Source organism: Candoia aspera, chromosome 9 (assembly GCF_035149785.1).
Source record: "Candoia aspera isolate rCanAsp1 chromosome 9, rCanAsp1.hap2, whole genome shotgun sequence".
NCBI lineage: Eukaryota > Metazoa > Chordata > Lepidosauria > Squamata > Boidae > Candoia > Candoia aspera.
In genome coordinates this window covers 8,368,148-8,393,128 of record NC_086161.1, presented here as the reverse complement: position 1 = coordinate 8,393,128, position 24,981 = coordinate 8,368,148, and the positions used below count along the sequence as shown (strand labels likewise).

At 41.5% G+C, this 24,981-nt stretch overlaps 1 protein-coding gene and 1 pseudogene across 7 annotated transcripts in view; one reads left to right on the top strand and one right to left on the bottom strand.

The window, feature by feature from the left end:
* On the top strand, positions 1-7,055 carry LOC134502799 (transmembrane protein 45B-like; annotated as a pseudogene).
* A 6,538-nt stretch (positions 7,056-13,593) lies between these two features.
* Positions 13,594-24,981, bottom strand: part of APLP2 (amyloid beta precursor like protein 2) — a 50,797-nt gene continuing 39,409 nt past the window's right edge. For 4 of the 7 annotated variants that reach the window (XM_063311549.1, XM_063311553.1, XM_063311550.1 and 1 more), the window contains 7 exons: positions 21,466-21,565; positions 20,122-20,295; positions 19,565-19,600; positions 16,309-16,391; positions 15,068-15,142; positions 14,587-14,742; positions 13,594-14,137 (listed from right to left, as the gene is read on the bottom strand). In XM_063311549.1, the coding sequence (XP_063167619.1) occupies positions 14,036-14,137; positions 14,587-14,742; positions 15,068-15,142; positions 16,309-16,391; positions 19,565-19,600; positions 20,122-20,295; positions 21,466-21,565 (726 nt within the window). In that variant the 3' untranslated portion in view covers positions 13,594-14,035. The remainder of the gene's footprint in view (positions 14,138-14,586; positions 14,743-15,067; positions 15,143-16,308; positions 16,392-19,564; positions 19,601-20,121; positions 20,296-21,465; positions 21,566-24,981) is intronic. The other 3 variants (XM_063311551.1, XM_063311552.1, XM_063311555.1) reach the window with 1 other exon arrangement.

The following is a 24,981-nucleotide window of genomic DNA, read 5'->3' as shown; positions in this document are numbered from 1 at the left end:
ATGGCTATCCCTGAGAGCAAGTGAGGACTAAGGATCAGCAAGAAACTACTCAAAAAGGGATGATATTTTTTGGTAGTAAAAAAGCATGCATGATATTCTATAACACTTTTATTGACCTCCATTTCAATGTCTGGAAATGCCCTCCTCCCAATTACTTTGAAATTCATGGTGGTACCTGACTCAGTTCTTTAGATGCCAGCCTGTAGTTGGTTGCTGTACCTGCTGGTTATGCAAGCAGAATTGTTCGTTGTTCCATGAAAGCTTTTTAACACCAATTTTGGGGGGAAATGTACTATTTCTCTTACTTGCTACTTACTCTTTTCAGCAAACCAATTCCAATGGATGAATTAACTCAAATCATTTTGTGGTCTAAAGAGAAGGGTGCTTTTCTCTCTCTCTCTCTCTCTCTCTCTCTCTCTCACACACACACACACACACACACACACACACACCCCAGTACTGATAGTACTGAAAGCTGAATCTTCAATAAAACAGTAGGAAAGGGGAATGGACAACTTTAGTCTATCTATCCAGTCAATATGAGGGTTTAAAGTTGAATCTTTGTGCTTTACAAATGGAAATATTTTTATCTTCTTAATCAGCAGTGGTTACTCCTCTTCCCTGTGTTCATGCAATGAATAATAGAATGTGATGCAAAACAATCCACATACAACTTTCTGTTTTAGTCCTGATCCATCATTATCACCATCCAAAATACAAAAACATTTTCTCCCTTTAGACATTTCCATCCTTTGAAGCTGCTTGAAGGAGCTTGATTAAATTCACAAAGCAAACTTTCTTGGGAGGGAAGCATCATTTGCAATGCAAGATAATTGCCAAACAAAAAAGGCAAAAAAGAGGATTTTGTTCTTTAGGAAAATGTTTACATTGATCCAGTGGATTATAGTTTCTCAGGAATGTCTTCTGATTTCTTTGGTTTGAGACCAAGTTTCCTTCAGCACTTTGATATATCAATGCAGCAAAGAAATAAGCTGATAGTTTAAAATTCAGGAAAAATGGGAATGGAGAGGGAAAACGTGGCTTGAGTTCAAACCATGCCAGGTTTCAGTCTTAAAGGGACTGTGGGAATGAACTGCAAACATGTAAATGGGACCCTACTAATGCAGAAGAGATTGTGCCAAGACCATAATTGTTTTATGGTGATTAGGAAGCTTCCAGGGTGGGTTGAGACCAGTCGGGTCAAATGTAAAAGGTAAATATCTAAAATGATGTTTGAGTGACTGTATGATCAGAATGTTCCAAAAAAGCTTTTATCTACCCACAATAAATTTTTTGCCTCTAATTATGAAGATTAAAGGATTTTTAGGGAAGAAGATTCATCTGGACTTCTCCCTCACTCCATCCTCCTGTAACAATTTTTCAGTCTACTTTACTTTCAGTCTACTTTATGACGCTGCGGTGGCACTGCGGGTTAAACCGCTGAGCTGCCGATCGGAAGGTCGGCGGTTCGAAACCGCGCGGCGGGGTGAGCTCCCGTTGCTAGTCCCAGCTCCTGCTCACCTAGCAGTTCGAAAACATGCAAATGTGAGTAGATTAATAGGTACCGCTTCGGCGGGAAGGTAACGGCGTTCCGAGTCGTCATGCTGGCCACATGACCCGGAAGTGACTATGACAACGCCGGCTCCAAGGCTTAGAAACGGAGATGAGCACCGCCCCCTAGAGTCGGACTCGACTGGACTTTACGTCAAGGGAAACCTTTACCTTTACTTATGTGGTTTACATAAGGATCACACCAAAGAACTTCAGAGAATTTGCCCCATGTCATATCATAGGGTAAACATTTGTCATTTGCTCTGACAAATATTGGCCTATACAAATATTATTGCTTCAATTCAAGTTGGAATTGATGCAATGAATCTCTATGGTTACCTTTCCTACTTGTTGTTTTGGTATTTCAGATTTCCACCTCCTCCAAATGTTCCTATTTTCGGGGCCAGAAAGCAGTAATGAAAATGTATCTTCACATAGGGTGCACTCAAATGTATATTCTGCCTCCAGGCTCTTCAGAATCTTCAAAAGGCTCTGCAGTGAGGCATATTATTCATTAAACTTACGACTTTGCATTTGCTCACTTAGGTTTTTCCTTAAGAACATAACGTAAGAACCTAAGCAGTGCCCTCCTGGATCAGACCCCTGGCCCAACTAGTCCAGCAGTCTGTTCTCACAGTGGCCAACCAACAGCACAAGGGAGCCCATTAGATTCCCAGCAGATGGTCTTCAGAAGCTGTCACGCTGCCATCAGCCCAATAGCCACTGATCCCTGTGACTTCCATTGTTTGCATCCAGTAGAAGACATTCTATCGTCAAATTTCTCTTTATTTAGAATTGGGGGGAAAGGCAAGAGCAAGACACCTTCTAGAAAGTGTTCCATGTTACAAGGATATTGGCAGAGCAGTTTGTTCCAGATGGACCCTACCTCACTGTCTATAATATTGAGATCCAAAGGTGGGTATAGATGATGAACTGGCAACATATGACCTTGTATCTGTTTTTTCTTTTGTTACCAGGTAGGTTATATCACTTTCTAGTGTCTCTGGCACAGTTTATAGAAGATGAGTGATATCTCAAGGTAATAAAATGAAAACGGTAACTTCCCATGCATATGCATGACACAATATTTTCTGCCCTGCAGCATTGCCCTGTTCATTGCACCTTTGCCTTTTCAAAAGTATTAAATGAAGCTCCAAATAGTTATCCATCTTGTATTGGATTCATTAGCCAAAGATTGCATCCCTTCTTTAAACAAGATTTCATATAGATTTACTCCTGCTTTGTGTTGACCCATTCAGCTCAATGTAGCAAGTGAATAAAACTCCCAATATGGTCACGGCATCACTTACTTCACCCGGGATGGAGATGTACAATTGAGTATCATCAGGATACTGATGATACCTCATCCCATGGTGATGGATGATCTCGCCCAGCGGTTTCATGTAGATGTTAAAAAGGAGGGGAGAGAGTACTGAACCCTGTGGCACCCCACAGAGGAGGGGCCGTGGGCCCGATCTCTCCTGCCCTATCAACACCAATTGGAACAGGCCCTGGAGGAAGGAGGTGAACCAGTGTAAGACTACACCACCCATCCCCAACTCCCTGAGCTGACCTAAAAGGATACCATGGTCAATGGTATCGAAAGCCTCTGAGACATCAAGAAGAGCCAGAATGGATGCACTGCCTCCATCCCGCTCCCACCAGAGGTCATCCATAAGTGTGACCAATGCCATTTCTGTCCCATCTCCAGGCCTGAAACCTGACTGAAAGGGGTCTAGATACTCTGTTTCATCCAGGATCCTCTGGAGCTGCAATGCCACCACTTTCTCAACCACCATCCCCAAAAAGGGAAGGTGGGAGACTGGACGAAGGTTGTCCAGTACACAAGGGTCCAGCGAAGGTTTCTTGAGGAGGGGGCACACCGGCACCTCCTTAAAGGCTGCCGGAAATACCCCCTCTCTCAAGGATGCATTCACCATCGCCTGGATCCAACCACGCATCACTTCCCAAGCTGCCCTCACCAGCCACGAGGGGCATGGATCTGATTGGCAAGTGGTGGCATTTACTGTCCAGAGGATCCTGTCCACTTCCTCAGGCTCAACAGGATCAAACCATTCCCAGATTACCAGGTAAGAACGTTCCCCAGGCGTCTCCACAGACCCTGCCTCACACTCAGAGTCCAACTTGGAACAGATCTGAGTGATTTTATCCTGCAGGTGCCCAGAAAACTCCTCAGCTCGGCCCTGTAGATGGATCTCCGAATCTCCCCAAAAGGGATCAGGTAATTTTAAACAGGGCCGCCAGGTGACATTACACAGATCCAATAAGAGCGGAGAAATACTGACATTTCACTGCTCTTACCGCCACAAGGTAGGCCTTAATAGCAGCTCCAGCTTGTGTTCAGTCAGATTCAGCCTTTGTCTTCCTCCAGTGGTGCTCTAGGTGTCTCTTAAGCCTCTTCAAAACCCTCAGCTCCTCTGCAAACCATGGGGAGTGTCGGGTTGGATGAGGCAAGATAGGCCACACAGGTGTGATCCCGTCCAAGTCCCCGGCTACCTCCCTATTCCAGGCAGCCACCGGGGCCTCTGCTGGACCATGCAGATGTTCGGGTATAACCCCCAGCTCCTTCTGAAACCTTGCTGGGTCCATTAGTTGCCAGGGGCGGATCAATCAAATGGGTCCTGCCTCCCTGCAGAGGGGGGCAGCATAGGAGAATCTCAGGCTCACCAGGATGTGATCTGACCATGACAAAGGGGAAAGATGTACTGCTCCCCTCAGATCACATTGCCACCGCTCCAACAAGAAAATTAAATCCGGGTTGAGGCCACTGTCCCGAGATGGGTCCCAAATAATCTGAGTCAGGCCCATGGCCGCCATGGTGGCCACAAACTCCCGGTCTGCCTCCGAGGCCCATCCCAGGGACAGCAGATTGAAGTCTCCCAGAACCATAAGTTTGGGGAACTCCACTGCCAACCCCGAGATGGCCTCCAGCAGCTCAGGCAGGGAGGCTGCCACGCAGCAGGGAGGCTTGTACAGTAGCAACACCCCCAACTGTTCCTGGGAACCCAACTTGAAAAACAGGGTCTCACAGCCAGTCACTTGTGGAGCATGGCCCCTGAAAGCCACCAGAGATTCCTGGATGACAACAGCCACTCTTCCTCCCCTGCCCTGAAGTCTCAGCTGGTGCCATACTCGAAACCCAGCCTGGCACATCTCCGCAAAGATACCTCCTTCCAGGCCCAGCCAGCTTTCAGTAATGCATGCCAGGTCGGCCCCCTCCTCCGTGATCAAGTCACAAATAAGGGGGGCCTTGTTAACTGACCTGGCATTACAAAGCAGCAGCCGGAGGTCAGGGCCACCGTGGGTCTGCTGACCGGGACCTGGGTCTGAGCACGGAGGGCCGGAACATGCTACTGGGGCACCTTCTCCGTAGATGGCCCACCCTCTGGCTCCCGTCATAATGTCCCTGGCCCATCACCACCTTGATCCTCTGTCCCGCCCTACAATCCCCAGAGTCTTGCAGTCCATTAGCCCCCAGTCCTGGACTACGAAGATCCCTGGTTGAAAATAGAGATTCCTCCATTCAAACACTCCCTCCCTCACTCAAACGCTCAATTGGTAAGTAGCTGCCTTACATTGGATAAATTCACTTCACAGAGTTTTAATTACAGTTGGTTGAATAAACTATGATTGGCTGGGTTTACACAACACTTGAGTCATAAATCAGAGTTTGCATTCTATAAGGGCTGGGTGCATACTTCATGCTAAGCCAGCACTAAACAAATGATATGAAAACACAGCCACTGAATCAGACCATAAATTCTATCTAGCTTAGTAGTAGCCTACCCTGAATTGCTGGACTGGTTTCAGACATACAGTATATCTGTCATGCGCTGCCTCCCCCTGAATAACATTCAGACACTGGTTTGCGAATCAGGCTCTGGTTTATTGCAGGGCAGGTACAGCGTTGGTAGAAAAAAGCTGAGAGTGACAGGAGCGCGCCGGTGCGGGGTTTAAATACCCCGCGCCGGTCAGCGCCCCCTCGCTCACGGTCACGTCACCCCCCTTTGTCCCATGCGTTGCCCTGCCGGTGGGTGAGGGTTTCCGGGATCGCCCATCATCAGGTTTCCATTCCTCTGCTGATTGCTTTCAGCTGGGCGATCCCCGTTGTATTGCCGCTGATGGCTTGGGTGGCTCCGTGATCCGTTTGGCTATTGTTTGTTGGCCGTTAGTCGTTGTGGGTTGATGGCTACTTAACTTGTACCCCTTCCCCTATTTCCTTGTCATTGTCATGTGTGCCATTGCGCTGATGACTTTAGCTCAACGGCACTCATGACAATATCTTCCCCAGTCCTACTTGGCAGCTCCTATAATTAATTCTGGGACCTTCTGGCTGCAAACAATCTGCATTCATATTCAGCTCCAGTCCCTCCATAAGAAAAACACTTAATATCGATCACATCTAGCTCAGTACAATCCATTGTTCTAGTCCGCTCAATAGTATCTTCACTTACTGATTGTAGCTATCCAGAATCACAGGCAGGGTTCTTCTCAAATGTATCTGAGATTTTGAAATTCAACTCTGAACTACTAAGGTATAGTCCATTTCTGGAAGATTAGTTTTATTTTTTTCCTTATAAGCATATTGACTGTAACAAGTGTTTATATCATCAACAGTAATCCCCAACGAATAAGATCTTTACCTCTTGGATTTTATATCTATTTTATCTTTATTTATTGATCTCTTATATGTAATTTATATGCTTTTAATTTTGATTTTATTGTAAACTGCCCAGAGTCCCCCTTTTGGGAGAGATGGGCGGTAATAGAAATCTGAAAAATAAATAAATAAATATTGACTGTAACAAGTGTTTATATCACCAACAGTGGGGAATAATTTATTTGAAACATAGATGAGGTTATAAACAGAATGTCAAAGATGCCACAAAATGATTAACCATTCAGCATTCAGGAGCTGATTATCTACTTATCTCTACTAGGGGTGATCTTCTATTTCCACCTAGCCCACCTCAGTCCCCTGGATGGACACATCCACCTCCTGCTGCTGGTTGCCATATTTGATGCTGCCTTTTGCAGTTTGCTAGGATTACATTTCAGAAATTCCCACATCCTGGAATAGTTCAGGACTTCATGTTCCTTAGGCAGGGAACTTGGATGTGGCAGGTCAGCTTGATCCAATGGGTGAGATGGTGATGGTTTAGAATTGTGTGACTGCTATAGGAACTACACATGGTCTATGGGTCCCAATGGATGAAGCTCAAAGGAAGACAGCACTGATGGTTTTCAGAACCATGAGGTGCACTCTCTCTGCAGTAAACACCTATGCTATTTGAATACATTATTGTAGGATCTTTGGATGCCTCTCAAATAAGCACAAGCCTGAGAAGAGATGATGAAGGGCTGGAGCTGTATTCCGTCAAATGTCATGCAGCACTCAATTTAATTCCACCCTTGTTCCTGCAAACAAGAAATCAGTTCAGAGATTGCTAAGAAAAGACTATTTTTCCTAACCTGATGCTTAAAAGAGGAGAGGGACAAAAGGGGGGGGGCTATCAAGGGGAGAACAAGTTTCCCCACAGGTTCTGCCCCCAGAATGATCATGAAAACATCCTATTCATGAACATGTGCTTTTCCTGGCAGTACATAGCTGTTGTTCTTACTCTATCATCTGTGGAACAATTTATTAGTACATAATAATGTTAACCACTGAAGGAAAAAAACTTTAAACAATAACTTTCTGTAATGGAATGTGAGAACGACCTTGAGAGACAGGGTGAAGAGATGCTGCCTAGGGAATGGTCAGATAAGAGAGGGTGTAGCCCGCAGCTGCATAATGGGCAGAGAAAGAGGCTCAGAAGGACCATCCCTAACTTCTCAGACTGTAAAAGAGACGGTGGGAAATTTATACTTTCAAGACTTGCAAGATTCTGTTAACATAGCCTTACAATAAAGCCGAGTTAGTTCATCTTGCCGTGTTTCCTGCCTGGTCTACTTGGTGAGCTTCATTTTTATTTTTATTTTTTTTCCTGTTTCAATTTATTTGTTTTTTTAATTAATGTTTCAAGATACAATTAAGACACATAATGCAAAATCTAAGACCAATAGAATACAAGTCTAAAAAAGAAACAGGAAAAACTAAAGCAGTGCAGTAATAAAGAAAAAGGCATTATCAGATCAGTGGCTTCTGACCTTTTCCAGCACAGGTGTGAAAGTATATAAAAGTTAATCTCTTACTATTAATTAAACATTTAGTAACACTATTTCTCCAAAATCAAACCATTCAATCATCAAAACCTAAAATCAAGACTTCATTCTTTTGCGTTACAAGCAAATAGTCCAAAAGCTGCTTCCAGGTAGAAACAAATTGTTAAGTGTTTTCTCTTATCAATTTAGATAAGAGAAAACTTATCTAATTTGTCAGTTTAGCCATTTGAAGGACAGAAAATTGTTGGAATTAGAAAGACATGATCTCCAATTTGGATGGCATGCCTACTTGTGGTATGATAAAGTTAAAGCTAATAAAGATTTTAAAAATCATTTTGTTAGGCATGCCATACTGAGGGTTTGGAATAAATATAAACCAATATTGTCTCATAATGTACGTATGTGATTGTCACCTCAAGAAGCTTTTTTCAGAAGAGAAATGACAGGTAAACCAAGCTGGTTGAGATATGAAGATTTGCTGACCTTTGAAGAAGGGATACCTAAACTTAAAACAAGGGAACAACTAGAAATGGAAGGATACTTGTCACTGGTTTAATTATGCACAATTGTCAGAATGGTTTAATTTGGTTAAGTACGTAATTTTGTTCAGGAAAAAAACACAATTTGAAATGGAACTTTGTACAAATGATGAGCATCTTATCAAGAAAATGTGTAAAATGTTGTTGCAATTGAACTTAGAAGACAAATATGTTAAAGATTGTATCATTAAATGGGCTAAAAATTTTGGATACAATATTATGCTAGAACAATGGGAGAATATGTGGGACAAAGGTATGAAATTTACTTAAATTATAATTAGAAAGAGAATTTTTATAAAACAATGTACCGTTGGTATTTAACTCCTGATAAGCTGTCTAAAATGTATAATGGGTTATCAAATGTTTGATGGAAATGTTTACGGAGGGAAGGAACTTTCTATCACTTATGGTGGGCTAGTGAGCTTCATTTTTAAAGCACATTCAAGAATCCCCTTCATGGTCCCATCTAAGACATCAACTTTTTCTACAGAAGACTGCATAAACTGTTCACCTCGAGATGGATTAGTAGGTACCAAAACGTTTGATCAAAACAGAATAGGATTTCAAATGTTCTTGATTGATGGAATAAGAAAGAAGACATTTAGCCTTGGCCACAAGTAACATGCTTTAGGAATCTACTTAATACGATTTCAAAAACTCATTTTCAAGGTGGCAAGCATACATGTATATTAGAAATAACCAGACTGATTAGAAATAACTAGACTTGCGAAAGGGAATGATGTGCCATAGCTGAAATTTGTCCTCGCTAACCAAGTAAAGGATAAATAAGTTTTGATAGCTTATTTCCACATACTGACCTACTTTGCAGGATCCAGAGATCATCTATCAGCTGCTTCAAAACCAAACTTTGTAGAGATTCCTTTTAGAGACAGTGCCTCAACAATATATTGACTTTCAATGAGCTGTTTCAAAGCTGCTCAAACAAGCAGTTGCAGTCATAATTAATCTAGCTGATGCATGTTACTGCAATACAAACAGGATTGCAATATGAACAGCCTGGTGCTGTTTGGATTTATGAAGACCAGTGTTTTATTCCAACATATACCCTCCGGTTTGCAAGGGCTGGGAGCATCAGCAAAGCTTTTATTTCATTTAACAGAATCTTCCCACTCTTTTCCATATTAGCTCCAAGCCTAAGGTGAACTCGGAGCTCATGCTTTGAAAAGCCATAACGTGGGAAGCTCTGTTAAGTGGGAAAGTGAAAGCAAAAACTGAATCTTTTAAAACTCCTGATTGAACCCAGCAGAGGAGCAAAGGTGGCACTGTATTGATTTTGAGTCCCTTCTTTACCATTCTCTACAGCTTCTCTTATGCCTAGATATTGCTGCATCCCATGAGGACTGCAGAAGCTTTTCTTCCATTCCAAGTAAAGCAACATGTAGATAAATGTCTCTATTGTTATATATTCTTCTAGGTGTAATCGGCACAAGGGAGTAAAGGAGATGTAACGGTATGTGGGAATGACCTTGGGAGACAGGAAGAAGAGCCAGACTAGACAGCCATCATGCAAAAGGCATCTCAGTCCACAGAGGCAGAGGAATACTTTCAGACCTGCAAAATTGATTTAAGCCCTTCGAATTAGTTCAGACATGAACACTAGCTCTATCTTTACTGTAAGGTTACATTAACAGAATCTTGCAAGTCTGAAAGTAGTCCTCCTTTCCTCTCTTTTTACTCTCTGGAAAACTAGGGAGGGTCCCTTCTGAAACACTTCCCTCACCCCCCACTTCTGTGAACCGAGTTACCTTTTGCATGATGGCTGTCTAGTCTAGGGCTCTTCCTCCTGTCTCCCAAGGTCATTCCCACAGACCATTACAGGAGGCCACCAGTTTAGGATTCTATAGGTTATCTGACTTCATGTCTTGAATTGCATCTAGAGCAACCAGTTGGTGTATCAGCATTCAATTTTGTCGATTAATCTTTAGAAGAGTATCTATTATTCGTGGCCTAACAGTAATCAACAACCAGTGGAAATGGAAAGTCTTGTGAGGGCAGAAGATTTGATATTGCTCATTCACATTTTGTCTTTAATCCAATGATACCTGAACACTGACTTTTCTGCAGTTTTAAAAAGACAGAGAAAAACCCTGAAGATACAGCTATTGAAATTCAGCAGCATAACCATAATGACACAGTACCAACTCCTATACTGCTCTTTGATGAATCTGATGAAGAATAATCTTTACCCCTCAGAAACAAGAGTTTTAACAACAACAACAAAAGATTGACAAGGAAGATTCAATAGTTGGAAGCACAGTGTCAGTTTTGGCTACTGATTCTTATATTGTGATCAGTCCATTAACAAATAGGTAAACAGTTATAGAACTTTGTCTTTGAGCAAATTTTTTTTTTTAAATCACAATAAAAATATATTGGAACAATCAAGTTTAAAAACTCAAATGGGTCAGTTTTGCTGTCCAACATAAAATGCCCCTTTTCATCAGATATGGGTTTAATTTAAACCAAATAACTTTACAGTACCCAAATATGAGACCTATTCAGGGCTAGTCATCTGATATTTTAGCCTTTTAAGCATTGACTGGAGGTATGCACTGTATTGCACCATAATTTTTAATCATGATTTGTTGGATATACAATGGTAAGTCAAAATCAAGCAAAAGCAGTGTAATTTAACACAGTGCACAAAACAAGTTATTAGGCTTCAACAAACCAGGAGTGAGCATGTAATCTGAACTGTGTTCAAAATAAGCACTTGAATTATATTTTGATAAATAGTTGAAGGGTCTGTAACATCCATTTTAAAAAGATGGCCACCATTTCCTCATCCATAACAAAGACATGCCAACAATGTCCTGCACGTTAAGTTCCTACAATGTGACTCACATAAGATTTGTTGAAAAATGGTTCGGAAACTTCATCTGAGGTAGCTAAGAATAGAACATGTACAAAAACATGTACAGCCAATTTTACACCAACTATATTGGACACCGGTGTACAGTATTCCCAGGCCCCATTCAGACCTTTGTCATAAATTCATACTAGCTTGTATAAGACCCGAGGAACATCTTCACCCTTCTCATTCTTTCTGTAATTTGTTTTTTTTTAAAGGTATCCTATCTATATGTCCTCCTCTAAGATTATTTTCACAAGGTACAAAACTAAGCTTTATACAACTGTTAGTAATTTTGAAGCATCCAGCAGCTGTATGGGATATTGCTTACTATGGACTTCATGACACGATCACAGGATACAGTATATTAGGCTCTGAATTGAGCAAGAACATTTCTTAAAATCGATTTCAGCCCAAATAGGCTGGGACGTAAAATGTAATGAAGGTTAAAACAGGGCTTATCCCTTTAGAATTAACAAATATTTGTGAGTATCTTCAACACACAGGGTAGCTCTGCAGTTGTCAATTACCTCTAGGCAAGGGGGGGAAAAAAACCCTAAAAAGCATCACAAAAAACAACTCCTGTGCATCCATACTAATAGAGAACTTCACAGCATCTTCTGGATATACAGGGATCCTTCCCTTTGAGCATCTGATGAAGGATAGGTTGGTTTTCATCATGTTAGGGTGAAGGATAACCCTAATCCTTATTGGCTTCCTATTTGCTTTCAAGGCCATTCTAACCTATCCTAAAGCCCTCTGAATACAGTCTAGTCTTCTAAGCAACTTTGGCATCCAAGTCTAATCTTGCTTGCAGGAGATTATCCACAACACTAAGGTAACATCTGAATAAAGATGATTATCTACCTGATTGTAACAGCTGTACTTCATTCCACTACTAATGGGACTCCTGGTAGCCCCATTAGTTTTCTTGGCAATGTTTTCGGAAGTGGTTTGCCATTGCTTATTTCCTAGGGCTGTGAATGACTGGCCCAAAGTCACCCAGCTGGCTTCTGGGCCTAAGGCAGAACAAGAACTCATGGTTGTCCTTGATTCTAATCCAGTGCCACCAAACCTGTTCTCCAACTGACCTACTCAAGTGCAAAGTGATTCTAGAAACACACATCCGAGCTAGAGCAGGTAGACAAGGTGGATATATAATCATACCAAACATGTTTTCCTATTGCCTAGACAGAAGAGATTAATGAAAGGGTCAAGGAAGACCCCTCAATGGAAAGAGACTCGTGATAAAAGCACCCAAGAAAACTCCGCATCACCCTTGAGTTTTAGGGGAAAGGTGAATTAAAGGGTTTCCCAGAGCTCCAGTTTGAACATGAGTGACCATCAGGCACATAGGGATAGATACTGGAATCAGTCTGGAAGTTAAAGAGTTTATTGATGAGTTTCCAACTTTTCTACATTCCCCACAGACCATGCTAGGGAGTCTGCAGGTTAAGAAAATCTGTGCATAGTGGGAAGAGAAATTATATGGGGTGGAAGTTAAAAGAAAATTCACAGAAAATAGAAAAGAATACAACACAGGTTATCAGAACTCCAAGAATTTTTTTTAAAAATGCTGTGAGGATTAACACCAACTATACAGGCATTACAAATACATGATGGTTAATGGAGCAATTCTTCTGACACTTTACTGCCCAGTGATTCTCTCCTCTTCTCTGTCTCTCAAATATAATTCTTCTCTGGGGTTCATAACCCTGCAACCCTACAATGGTGAGCAAAGATGCAGCGTCTCTTTCGTTCTTTCTTCTTTTGCTTCTCCAAAGGTCTGGCTTTTTCTAGGCAGGATAATGGCTCTGCTTAAGTACACATGCCTCAGTCTCACCCAACTTTCTTAGGAAGACCTATCAGCCTTCCAAACCTGTCATGGTCATGAGTTATCCTGAATGGAGGGGGGACACATTAACAAGAGGGATTTGCTTACATTAGGCGAAGGCTAAAAGGGAGAAGTTATGCTGAATTTTAACTTAAAAGCTTCCAACTCTATAGCAGGACTGGGTTCAGAAAGCAAGGCAGGTGTGCAATCCTAATTTGCTCAAATCTTGACCAAGTAATACCACTAAAAAGATCCTAAAATGAGAGAAGCAATTTCTCTCCTTACCTTTAGAGGGTCTAGATTTTTTAAAACCAAGCCACACAGCAGAATTGTACAGGTCACTGGCATTGAAGAATGTATTTAAGTTTTCCATAGTTTTTTATGAAGTTTGCTTTCTCAGAAATCCTAATTTGTATTTTTGTGACTTCTGGGGAACAAAGACGGAAGGAAGGAAGGAAGGAAGGAAGGAAGGAAGGAAGGAAGGAAGGAAGGAAGGAAGGAAGGAAGGAGGGAGGGAGGGAGGGAGGGAGGGAGGGAGGGAGGGAGGGAGGGAGGGAGGGAGGGAGGGAGGGAGGATGGATCAATCTGCAAGCCAGAATGACCAAAGAGTAACTAAATTACTTGTTTATACAATGTGGTTGGTACAAATACCCTGGAATATACAAGTGGAAAATCAGAAATAAAACATAATTTCTCATGTATATAGAGAGCTTGTTATCAGACAATACAACAGCACTGGAATTTCTTCTCATTAGATTAGGTTTCTTAAAAAAGAAAAAAAATTACATCTCAAATATCTGCAATAGATCCGTTTTCCCATTTATGTTTTATATATCATATATTGTTATATTATCATTTCCTCACCCATTTAAAAGAATGGAAATTGAAACTCTACAGTAGTAATTAAGTCTTAAATGATCCAGGAACTCTGAATGTAAGATGAAGTCCTCTTCAAGCAACAGTTGGTCAGTAGTTGATCCAAAACAATGGACTATTTTGGCCCTTTCTCCCCTAAACATTTGCTGGTCAGGGATGCCACACTTTCAACACCCTTTAAATCTGCATCTGCTCCAGATATTTGTACGTTGGATTCTCATAGCCGTGGTTCTGCATCTTGTTCAGATGCCGTTCCTCTGGAGTTAGCATTGGGTCAACCTTTACCAAAAAAAAAGTCAACAGTCAGCCAAGAGATCATTTATGAGCAGCTAAAAGTCTTTGTAATGACACCAGACTCTGGAGATTAAGATAGAATTTGTCACAAGAAGTTTAGCACCCCTAAGCCAGAAGGAAGTATAACCCCAATGTCTGTTTGCATGCTCTTTGCATACGGACGCTAGACAAGTTGAAGAAATGACTCGCAATAGTGATTGATCACATTTCTGAACTGATTTTTGCCGGTCAGATTCCTGTTGCTCAGACTTTCAAATAGGCTCTGTGTATGAGAACCAAAATATTCTCAGTGCTTTCATTTAATCCCAATGTTTGCAAAGAAGTGCCTTCAATCATACCATTCTCCAGCGAAGATTCAATATATTTTCTTCAGTAGCCTTACTGTGCTCCACCTCCCTCCATGTTCACCGGATGCATCTCTAGGCCCCTCTCACCTCTACAATTCCATGGCTGATGGTTCCATACTGCCTCTTCCTCAACATCACCAGGCTTATGACTATAACTGTAGCTATGGCAACTGCTATCACCAGAAGGCCAATGAGAGCGCTGCTGCTGAAGCTGAAGTCCTCACGCAGGGCACGGTCGGTTTTCTACAAGACGGAGAATACAATGTGGAGGGACTAAGGCATGGAAACTTACACCAGTAAAGCTTAGGAGGCACTTTTCAACTGCTGCAACAAATATTAGATACAGCTGATGACACTCCTGCTCTGAGCAGAATTCCAAAGCACACAACACTTTCTACTAACATGTGCCCTGGATGACCCGTAATATGATTTTTCTCATTGAAAACTCCAGAGGGTATTGCTCTTTGCAATCTACACCATCCTTCTGGAAAAAAAAAGGGGGGGGGTCACAAAAAGGTGGATCTGGTTCCCTCTAACAGTAAACCTATGTTGATGGTGACACACATACCGGTTCATCTATCAGTCCACCAACTCGCTCAGGATTGAAAATCATTTCCTTCACATCAAGTGTTTCATCAATAACCTGAAAAGAATCATGAAGGAATTGTATGAGGAGCTAACAACTGAAAGAGTAATACTGGCTATGAATTTTTATAGATGCCACCAATGACTGCCTCTTCTGCAAGTACATACTAAGTCACCTTCAGTGAATATCTCTTTGAAGTCCACTGACAATTTCACAGAGTTAGCAAAATTCTGATAAGTGTAAGTCTTCACAAAAATGGTATTCATCATGTTAATTCAACACCCCATCCACTTACCAAGAGCATAAGAAAGAACCCAACTTTGCCCCATAGCTATGCATTCTGTAGCCATGCATTCTGTACACATTAGCACACCTTGTGGCATAAGGATGCCTTCAAATGAGCATGGATCTTGACTAATCAGGGTTCCAAAAAAAGGAGGCGCCCTAGTTATGATATGCAGGAAGTCCTTCGAAGTGATGATGAACATGCAGCCGTCACGGAAGTAATCCCGCATGCACACTTGCATCAAGGTGGACTACCACCGCACATGTCAAAGGTAGAGCAAGGAGGAACAGTATCTTTGACTTCTCCACAAAGTTCACCTGACCCCATCTCCTAAGATGAAATGTGATGGCAAACACTTGCAATGTAATGTAGATCTTCTACACTTCTCCTGAAGCATTATCAGACAAGTAGATAAACCTAGCTTTGGTTCTCAGACTGATTATAACAACATGGCTCTGAAGACACTGTCTTCTTTCAAAGAGCCAGATGGCATGTACAAACATACAGACCTGGTTTGCACATTGTGCTAATCATACTAACCCAGAGCCAAACAGACTTTATTATGACGTAGGTTGATGGCTGAATGCAACCATCATACAGTTATGGAATGCTTATTTCTCTCATTACAGTTGTCCAAAACCTGCAACTGATGGTTGAAACATTTTGTCAGAGCACCAGAGAGTCTGTACAGCTACTCATAGTGATATGACTTGCCATAATGAAGACAGTGACTTTGCCAGCTTTGCACTCCATTCCGTCCGTCACTGACACCTATTAGAGACATGCACTACTTACAGATTGCAAGGCTGCTGTGTACTGGCACAATAATATGAGTAGTAAATACAGTGAGCAAACACAGAAAAGCACAGGGTCAAGCCACACAGCTGGAGTTCCAGGCACATGTTTTTCCTATGCAAATCCAATACAAAGGGCATACCACATTCTCATCCAGTTTGTTCTTGCTGTTAATCATTTTCTCTTCTGCTCCAATCAGCCCACCGAGATCGGCCAGGCCAGAGCCTGCGCAGAAAGAAATCATGCGTGTGGTAAATAAATATGAGATCTAGCAAAAGCAAAAGTCCTTTGTCAGGCTGTGCACAGCCTGTTGATTCATCTATGAATTGCGATTTCTTTTTTAATGTACATGTTACAGGGATACCAAATGTTACGCTAGAGAAACAAACAATGGACCATGGTGAGTGGCTTGTTAAGCAATTTGCATGATGAAAATGACAAGACTTCTCAGAAGGTTCAAGGATACAGGTAGTTTCTTACTGACCACTAACAGTCCATATGGTTTTCTATAGAAGCTGTAGTTTAGTAAAACCAGGTATGGACCCCTAAGTATAACTCCCTTATGGAATCAGGATACAACCCTTTAGGGTTAAACTCTGCTGTCTTCACAGCAGTACTAGCACCATCCCTTTCAGCACCCTGCATATCTTCCTGAGGAACAAGTCTGGAAGCCATTCTAAAAAGGCTGCCTGCTGGGGAAGCTTAGTTTGTTTCTGTTCCATGCCTGAATGAAGTCCAGAATCAGTTTCATGGGAGGAGAGAATAACATTCTAGATATCAGTCACCTATGTCTGACTGAAGCCTTGCATATGATTATGGAAGAATCAAACACTCGTAATTAGTGCAAGATTAATAGCAGAAGACGTTGGCGCAATCTTCAAACCATCCAAGATTTTCACATCAGTCATGAATATCAAAGCCCTGCTCCATCTAATGCAAAGGGTGTGTTTGTGTATGTGTATGTGTGTGTGTGTGTGTGTAGATCAGGGTATCTCAACCAGGGTTCCATGGCACCCTAGGGTTCTGTGAGAGGACACTAGGGGCTCCCTGCGAGATCACAATTTATTTAAAAAATTATTTCAAACTCAGGCAACTTCACATTAAAGAGGTAAGTTTCATTCTTTATTTTTAGTTTAAGAACACTGTTAATGCGTATCTACAGGCCTACCCATGAAACAAATAGAATCATTTTGTAACGTCTGGCCTATATTTGAGCCTGAGTGGGCAGGGGTTCCCCGAGGCCTGAAAAATATTTCAAGGGTTCCTCCAGGGTCAAAAGGTTGAGAAAGGCTGGGATAGCTAGACAGCTAGATAGATAATGTGGGGGGGGGGGTTTTCCAGGCAGTTGCACTGGCAACTGACTCGAAGGCATCAATCAACCAACATATATTAGACATGTGTTGTCTCTGAAGGATTGATCCAGTACTTTTGTGGAAAAGCATCCCCCCTTCCCCATTTTTTAAAATTCCTTTAAAGTGCCAAAGCAATCTCAAGGACATCTGTTTTTTTACTGCTTCTCCCTTTAAAATCTCTCAAGAAAGACTCCTTCAGCTTCCAAACATATTTGGAATTGCCCAGCTTGCTTTCCAAGGCTGCCATAGTAGACCACATTTTTTTTCCAAAGTCAAATGATTCCCAGGTTCTAAAAAGTCTAGACCATCATCTAACAATCAATCCTAGGCGTTCAGCTTTATGCTTTATCTGGCTGTTGCAAAGGCTCTAGATGGGTACCATTAGACAAGTTTAACAGGCCTATTGGACTGGAGCTCAGAGAGGAAGCTCTTAGAAACCATACATGCCAAGAAAGAAACAGCAGTAAGCTATAAAGAAATCAGGGGAAGAAAGCAAGAAGAAATATGCCCCAGCTCTACCAATTCAGCTAAAGTAAACAGCAAAATATCCTCGTTGTTATCAGCCAGTTGGATGGATTTCTCCCAGTTTTTCAAGCCAGAAACAGGCAAGTTTCAGAGGGAAAGAACACTGCATTCATCTTAATAATTTGGTATTTTCTAATTAATCTAGAAGCAAATAATGAGCCAACTGACATTACTTTTTAACCTTATAGATTTCTCAGGAGCAAGCTAGGCTGCCCTGTGATCTTACTTGGTCTCCTTAATCATCCTTAGCCACAAGTAAGAATTTGTTAGAATCAAATGGCTCTATAACAACATCTGGCAGATTCTCAGCTGAAATTATTGAAAGTCAGCTCAATAATTTCTGACTGGTAACACAAATCATATTCAGAAGATTCAGTTTCTCCATAGCTATGTTGTACCTTTTGTTACTAAAACATCCCCTGACATGGGACTCCAACAGAATCCAGTAAAATCAAGAAGAGGAGGAGCTAAGAAAACATTGCCACTTATAGCACCCTCATAAGAATCCAAGACTGCAGGCCAGCTTTTCCCAACCTATAGGTGTGCTAACTACAATTCATTCACTAGGTTGGGAATTATAGGAGCTGTAATCCATGAAGAATAATGGGATGGAGAAGTCTGACACACATGAGTATCTAATCCCAGAGTATCTCAATAGGCTGTGTTTTCATCTACAAGCATTTGACAAATAACACTGAACTCCTGAAGAGCTTTCTAGCTAATGGTAGAACATTAATCATGACTTCTGATAGGCTGAAATCTTACTCTGGCAAGTCCAGCACCCTTCTTTTTATAACAGCTAATGCTTCTTGTACATTTGCCAATCCCCATTCCAAGTTACTTTATACAGATCTACATAATTCTAGAGAGAATCACTATGTTCAGGCTTACAGAAATTTTTCCTCCAGAAGAATTTCTAGATGTCAGCACAACTTAAGTTGAACCCCCCCCCCTATAAAAACTTCCATTCTAATAAAGTTTTATCGCATGGAGCAGATGAGGGGGAAATGCTGCTGTAATATAATCGACATTTTAATCTTGAAACTGCCAAACCAGAGATTAAAAAGAAAAACTTCATGACTCAAGTGTTTTGAACTGGGATCTCCATAATCCCTTTTCATTTGTTATACTGACTGAGGTAATATCTAGAGCAGACCAGGTTACTCCAAACCAATCTACATGTATCTCCTCTAAGCCAATTCAGCTGGCATCTATAACATGATCCCAAATTGCTGTTTTAAAACTTCAGCCGGCTCTAATCATTTTTCCACGTAAATTAATTACTTATATAGTATCAGCCTAATGACATTTACCATGGTGATCACTAACAGCTCAGAGGCCACCAAATTGACTCATACTGCATAAAAGACAGCTAATGCAGCCTTGACTATATAAGCAGGAGAGAGGGAGGGAAGGAGATGGAGCTGATATTATGAAACTAAAATTAAAAAGGATTAAAATACACTAAAAAGCGGAAGGGTATGATAGAAGGCATTTAAAAGGGACCAGGGTAGAACCAACCTTTTTTCGCTGGATGGTACAAATCCGGCTGAGAATCTATAGCAGAAGGGGAAAATAAGAACAAAAACAAAAGAAATAGCAGAGAGAAAGGGGATTAAGAGGGGAGGAAAGAAAAAGGCTCGTGTGCAATTTCTGATTTAGATTCTCGACAACATTTACATTAGAGATTAAATGCAGGTTCAGGATTCTTTTCCGCCATCCCAACATATGAACCCCAGGAAACACGGAAAAGATACTTATAGTAAGCTTGTAGCGCTGTCAGCGGATGAAACTGAGTTATCACTCTGAGTTTTAGGGTATGAAAACAGGAAGTAATTCACAAGCGAGCTAGACATGGCATAAATGGGGATAACATGAGAATGGCCACCTGCATGAATCAAGCCAGAATGCTAAGATCAAACATCTCATCACCAAGTGGTCTTTCGTCTCAAATTATTCCGAAAAGCTCTGGCAAAAGGCTTGTCCAGAACAAAGCTGACACCAAGGTTATTATGCTAGGTAGCTGGGCTCCGACTGGTTCAGGCCAGATACAGCACTGCACTGTAATTTTCACATACCTTCACTTTTTGAAGAAGCTGGGAAAGTTTTCACCTGGAATGGACGGAAAGGTTTACCATCAAAGAGAGGGGACTCTTCACTTTCTTCGGAGCTCACGTGGACATCCACCTGGGATTCGGAGATGGAAGAAGTAAACTGGTCCATATCAGTTCGCTGTTCTTGAAGGAGCTCATCTGTAAGGGAGCAACAAGGGGAAAATCTCCGTAGGGCCAGGTAATCATAGAACCTTAGGGTTGGAAGGGATTTTAGAGGTCTAACCTAACGCTCTGTCCAGGGCAGGAGTCATCATACCATCCCAGACTTATTTATTAAATTTAGAGGCCGCCTGACTTCAGATGACTCCAGACGGGTTTCAGTTAAATAGCTGCCAACCTTTGCTTGAAAATCTCCAGTAATAGAGCACCCACAACTCCAGGAGACACTTCATAGCTACACAGCTCCTGCCTGCCTGCCAGCCAGCCAGCCAACACCTTTACTTCTTGAATGTCATTTTTTCCAATCTATTAAGAATATTACCTTCCTTTCATTAAAAAACAGCATGCAAAGGGTTGACAGGGCTGGGGAAAGATCTCAGGAGCAGACCCAACACTAGCTAATCTAATGAAATGGACTGTGTCAGAGGAGAATGGAGGCTGACAAGAGAAACCCTGCCTCCTGACATTGTCTCTACTTTCTCTGCAGGAGGGCGAGGGGAACAACGCTCATCTATTTCTTCATGAAGGTGGCCTGGCCACACTGTTGTCAGAGTCCAGCCTTTCTCAACCTTTTGACCCTGGAGGAACCTTTGAAACATTTCTCAGGCCTCGGGGAATCCCTGCCCACTCAGGCTCAAATATAGGCCAGATGTTACAAAACAATTCTATTTGTTTCATGGGTAGTCCTGTATATGTGCATCAACAGTGTTCTTAAACTAAACATAAAGAATGAAACTTACCTCTTTAATGTGAAGTTGCCCGCAATTGAAATGATTTTTTAAATAAACCGTGATCTCCCAGGGAAGCCCTAGTGACCTCTCACGGAACCCTGGTTGAGAAACCCTGTCATAGTCTAACTGAGGTTGAGCAAGCCCAGTTCTGCTTCAATTGTCCTATATTTTGCTGTGGAGAAACACACAATGCTTGCAATAATCAGGCTTCCAGTGCTGATTATAAGAAAGGCAAAGGGGTTTAGAAAAGGGGGCAATTAGGTCCTTTACAGCCATGGGTTTGTAGGGCCATCAGGGTGGGGAGAAGCTATTTCATTCCCTGAAATTAAGCTTCCTTCACTGCCTATTTCTATTTCCAAGCTTAGGCATTTTCACTAGCTAGCCTAGGCAAAGGGTCAAATAGGTCACGAACACTCACCAATCTCATTCTGGATTTCTTCGGCCACATATGGTACTTTGTACAGCAGGGATAAACTTTGATTCATCCTCTCCTCTATCACATGGAGATGTGTCATCACCTTTCAACAAAGGGCAAAGTTCAAGCAATGTGTGCATCTGCACTATGTAGATTAAAACAATATATTCATGCCTCTAGAGTGGTAGGAACCACATTATAACTTCTATACATAAAAAGGTAGTTCTTCCATATACAGGTATTCCTCACTTAATGACCATTCATTTAGTGATGGTTCAGACATACGACAGTGCTGAAAAAACTGACTTAAAACCAGGGCTCACATTTACAACCGTCACGGCATCCTCACGGTCACATGATCACAATTTGGGCTTTTGGCAACCAGTTTGCATTTATGGCCATCGTGGTCGTGCGACTGCCATTTTCAACCTTCCCGGCCAGCTTCTGGCAAGCAAAATCAATGGGGAAATCACATGATTCACTTAATGACCACATGGTTCACCTAATGATGCGGTGATTCACTTGATGACTGTTGCAAAAAGGTCATAAAATCAGGTTGGATTCACTTAATGACTGATTTGCTTAGCAACGGAAATTCTGGTCTCAATTGTGGTCGTTAAGCGAGGACTACCTGTACAGAGCTTCTATTTAATTTGAACCAACAAAGCTAACAGCTTCAACATGTTTTGCTGCAGTGGGACTCCAGTTTAACATGCACTCTTAATATTTCATCAGCTTTGAAGAAACTGTATTTTAATTTTCACAATCATTGATTTTTTGCCCACCGTAAGGTAGATAGTGTGTGTGTGTGTGTGTGTGTGTGTGGTCAAAGGCACTGAGGCATAATAGACACATTACTGAGACTAGCAGCTCTCTGCCTGCAACAAAACTTTTAACTATTTTTTTAAGAATTGAAGACTTGGTTCCAGAATTAGCAACAATACACAAATGTATGTGGGAATTCAATAAACCCAACTTTTCCTTTTTCAGATATTATCCTGAAATGTTTTGTTTGCCCAGTTGAGAACTGGCCTGAGATTTCTTCCAGACCAAACAATAATTATCCTTCCAAGGAAGAGAAAGAAAACCCTCTAAAAATACACTTCTGTGTCCATCTGCTGATCTGGGAATTACGCTCAAGCTCTGATTACGCATGGAGCAGTATTTAGCTTCACCACATAATACGGGATTCAAAAGCAGCCTATTGCTTTCAAGAGACATTCAGACCAGAGGCTGAAGCAGCCTATTAAGAAAAGAAGCTGTGGCAGTTCTTCTGAGAGATTTGCTGGGATATGGACCTTAGGTGTGGTTTCCTGACCACACAAACTGGATTCCTGTTTTCTATGGAGCCACAGCTCAGCCTTCCCATCTTAAATTTATTTTCACTCTACATCTGGCCTGCAGAGGGTGCTACAAATTAGCACAATATACAGACTTGATTGTACAGCGGCTGTAGTGGTGGTGGTTTTAGTATTAGTAGTAGTCTTCAAGTCAGAACTCAACCCGTAGTAATTTCAAGGCACATGCAGTCTTCTTGACCACAGCATGAGAGGCATCTATCGCCACCTTTTCCCATGATGTATCTCTGATTAGGTAGGAAATGTATAAACCTGGACTGGCTAAACTGTAAGAACAGTAATTTGCTGAAGAGACCTGCCAGATATTTGTTTAAAGGAAAAGATGGAAGCAATTTAATTTTTTTAAGTGACACCTGTTCATCTAATGGATTGACTGAATGCACACAAATTTAAAATACCAAATCAAATCTTTTTTTTTTTAGATTTTTTTATCCCACCTTTATTATTTTTACAAATAACTCAAGGCAGGGAACATACCTAACTCTCCTTCCTCCTCCTATTTTCCCCACAAAAACAACCCTATGAAGTGAGTTGGGCTGAGAGAGTATGACTGGCCCAGATTCACCCAGCCAGCTTTCATGCCTAAGGCAGGGCGACAACTCACAGTCTCCTGGTTTCTAGCCTCGTGATCAGCAATAGAAACATATAAAATCAGCCAGTGAAAACAAAAGGAAAGAGAAAAGATTGCCACATTGTGTTTGATGTTAATTGTTGCCTTGTTCTAATTGTTGCAACAATAAATTTGGCTATCGTGTGGGTGGTTTTGCAGTTTGAGCCTGAAAGTAAAAAGTGGGTGTAAAATTTGTCTGTTCTCCAAGGTGCACTTAGCAAAATATGGATTATGATGTCCTTTCAAAGATCCTTATAAAAGATATAATCATACTGATTAATTGACCAGGGATATTGATACCAGTCAAAGGAACATCGGACTGGTATCAATATTTTTAATCAATTGATCAGTATTGCAGCCTGAACAATGAATTAAAGAATTTTTAGAAATATATTTTGCAGATTTATAGCAGAACAACCAAAAGGCCAAAACTGCTGCATGAAGATGGATATTCTACCTTCCCATAAAATAAAATTCAAGCCCTCTTCCTTGAGTATGTTCTACATTATGAATAATGAAAGGTTCCAGTAGTCAAAAAGACTGAAGAAAAAGATTCATCTCATTTGGATGCAAAATGTGGCCTTTGCAGCAATTTGTATTGCTTATTATTTATTGCAGTGTGGTGATTTTAGCATGTAGGACTAAAGAGTGGTATTTTCTGTTCTGCTGAATGAAATTGGTAAATTCCTGCTTGCAAATCAGGCGAATGACTGAATTTAACATAATGTGATTACTTATAAGATATGGCAGTTCTTGTTGACTGGGAAACCTCCATGTGGTGCATCTAGCAATAAGATACCAAACTTACAGCTAGCAATTGGCTATAATCTTGCTAAGACCTTTCGCATTTCCTCCTTCTACCTTCTCAGTCATGGATGAGTCATTCCCGGTTGAAAATACATTTAAAACTGGGAATGTAGCAATGCCCTGAAAATTAATAAACTGTTACAAGGATTTTTTCTTTTGTTCATATTCCTACACCAGAAATACAGGTAGTCCTCATTTACCAACCACAATTGGAACTGGCAACTCCATCACTAAGCAACGTGGTCATAAAGTGAAACATCATGTGACCACACCAAATTACAGCATCACTTCTGGCTGCAGTCATTAAGCAAATCACCGGTCATTAAGTGTGATGTCACGTAACTGCAACTTGCGACTTCCTGCCAGCTTCCCCACTGACTTTGCTTGTGGGAAGCTGGCTGTGAAGGTCGCAAATGGTGATCATGTGACGACAGGACATTGCGACTGTTGTAAATGCACGCCGGTCGCCAAGCGTTCAAATCAGGACCATGTGACTGCAGGGTCGCTGCGATGGCCAGAACTTCAAGGACCAGCCATGAGTCTCCTCAATCAACACTGTTGTAACTTTGAACAGTTGTTGAACGAGTGGTTGGTAAGCAAGGACTACCTGTAATGACAAAAACTTGATTCTTAATCATGAAAACCTCAGGTAGATAAGTAATAATGCCAGCATGCTCTTCTTAGCACTTAAATTACGTTGGTAATAATGGCAGATGGGAATTCTTCTCTCCTCTGCTATGGCAG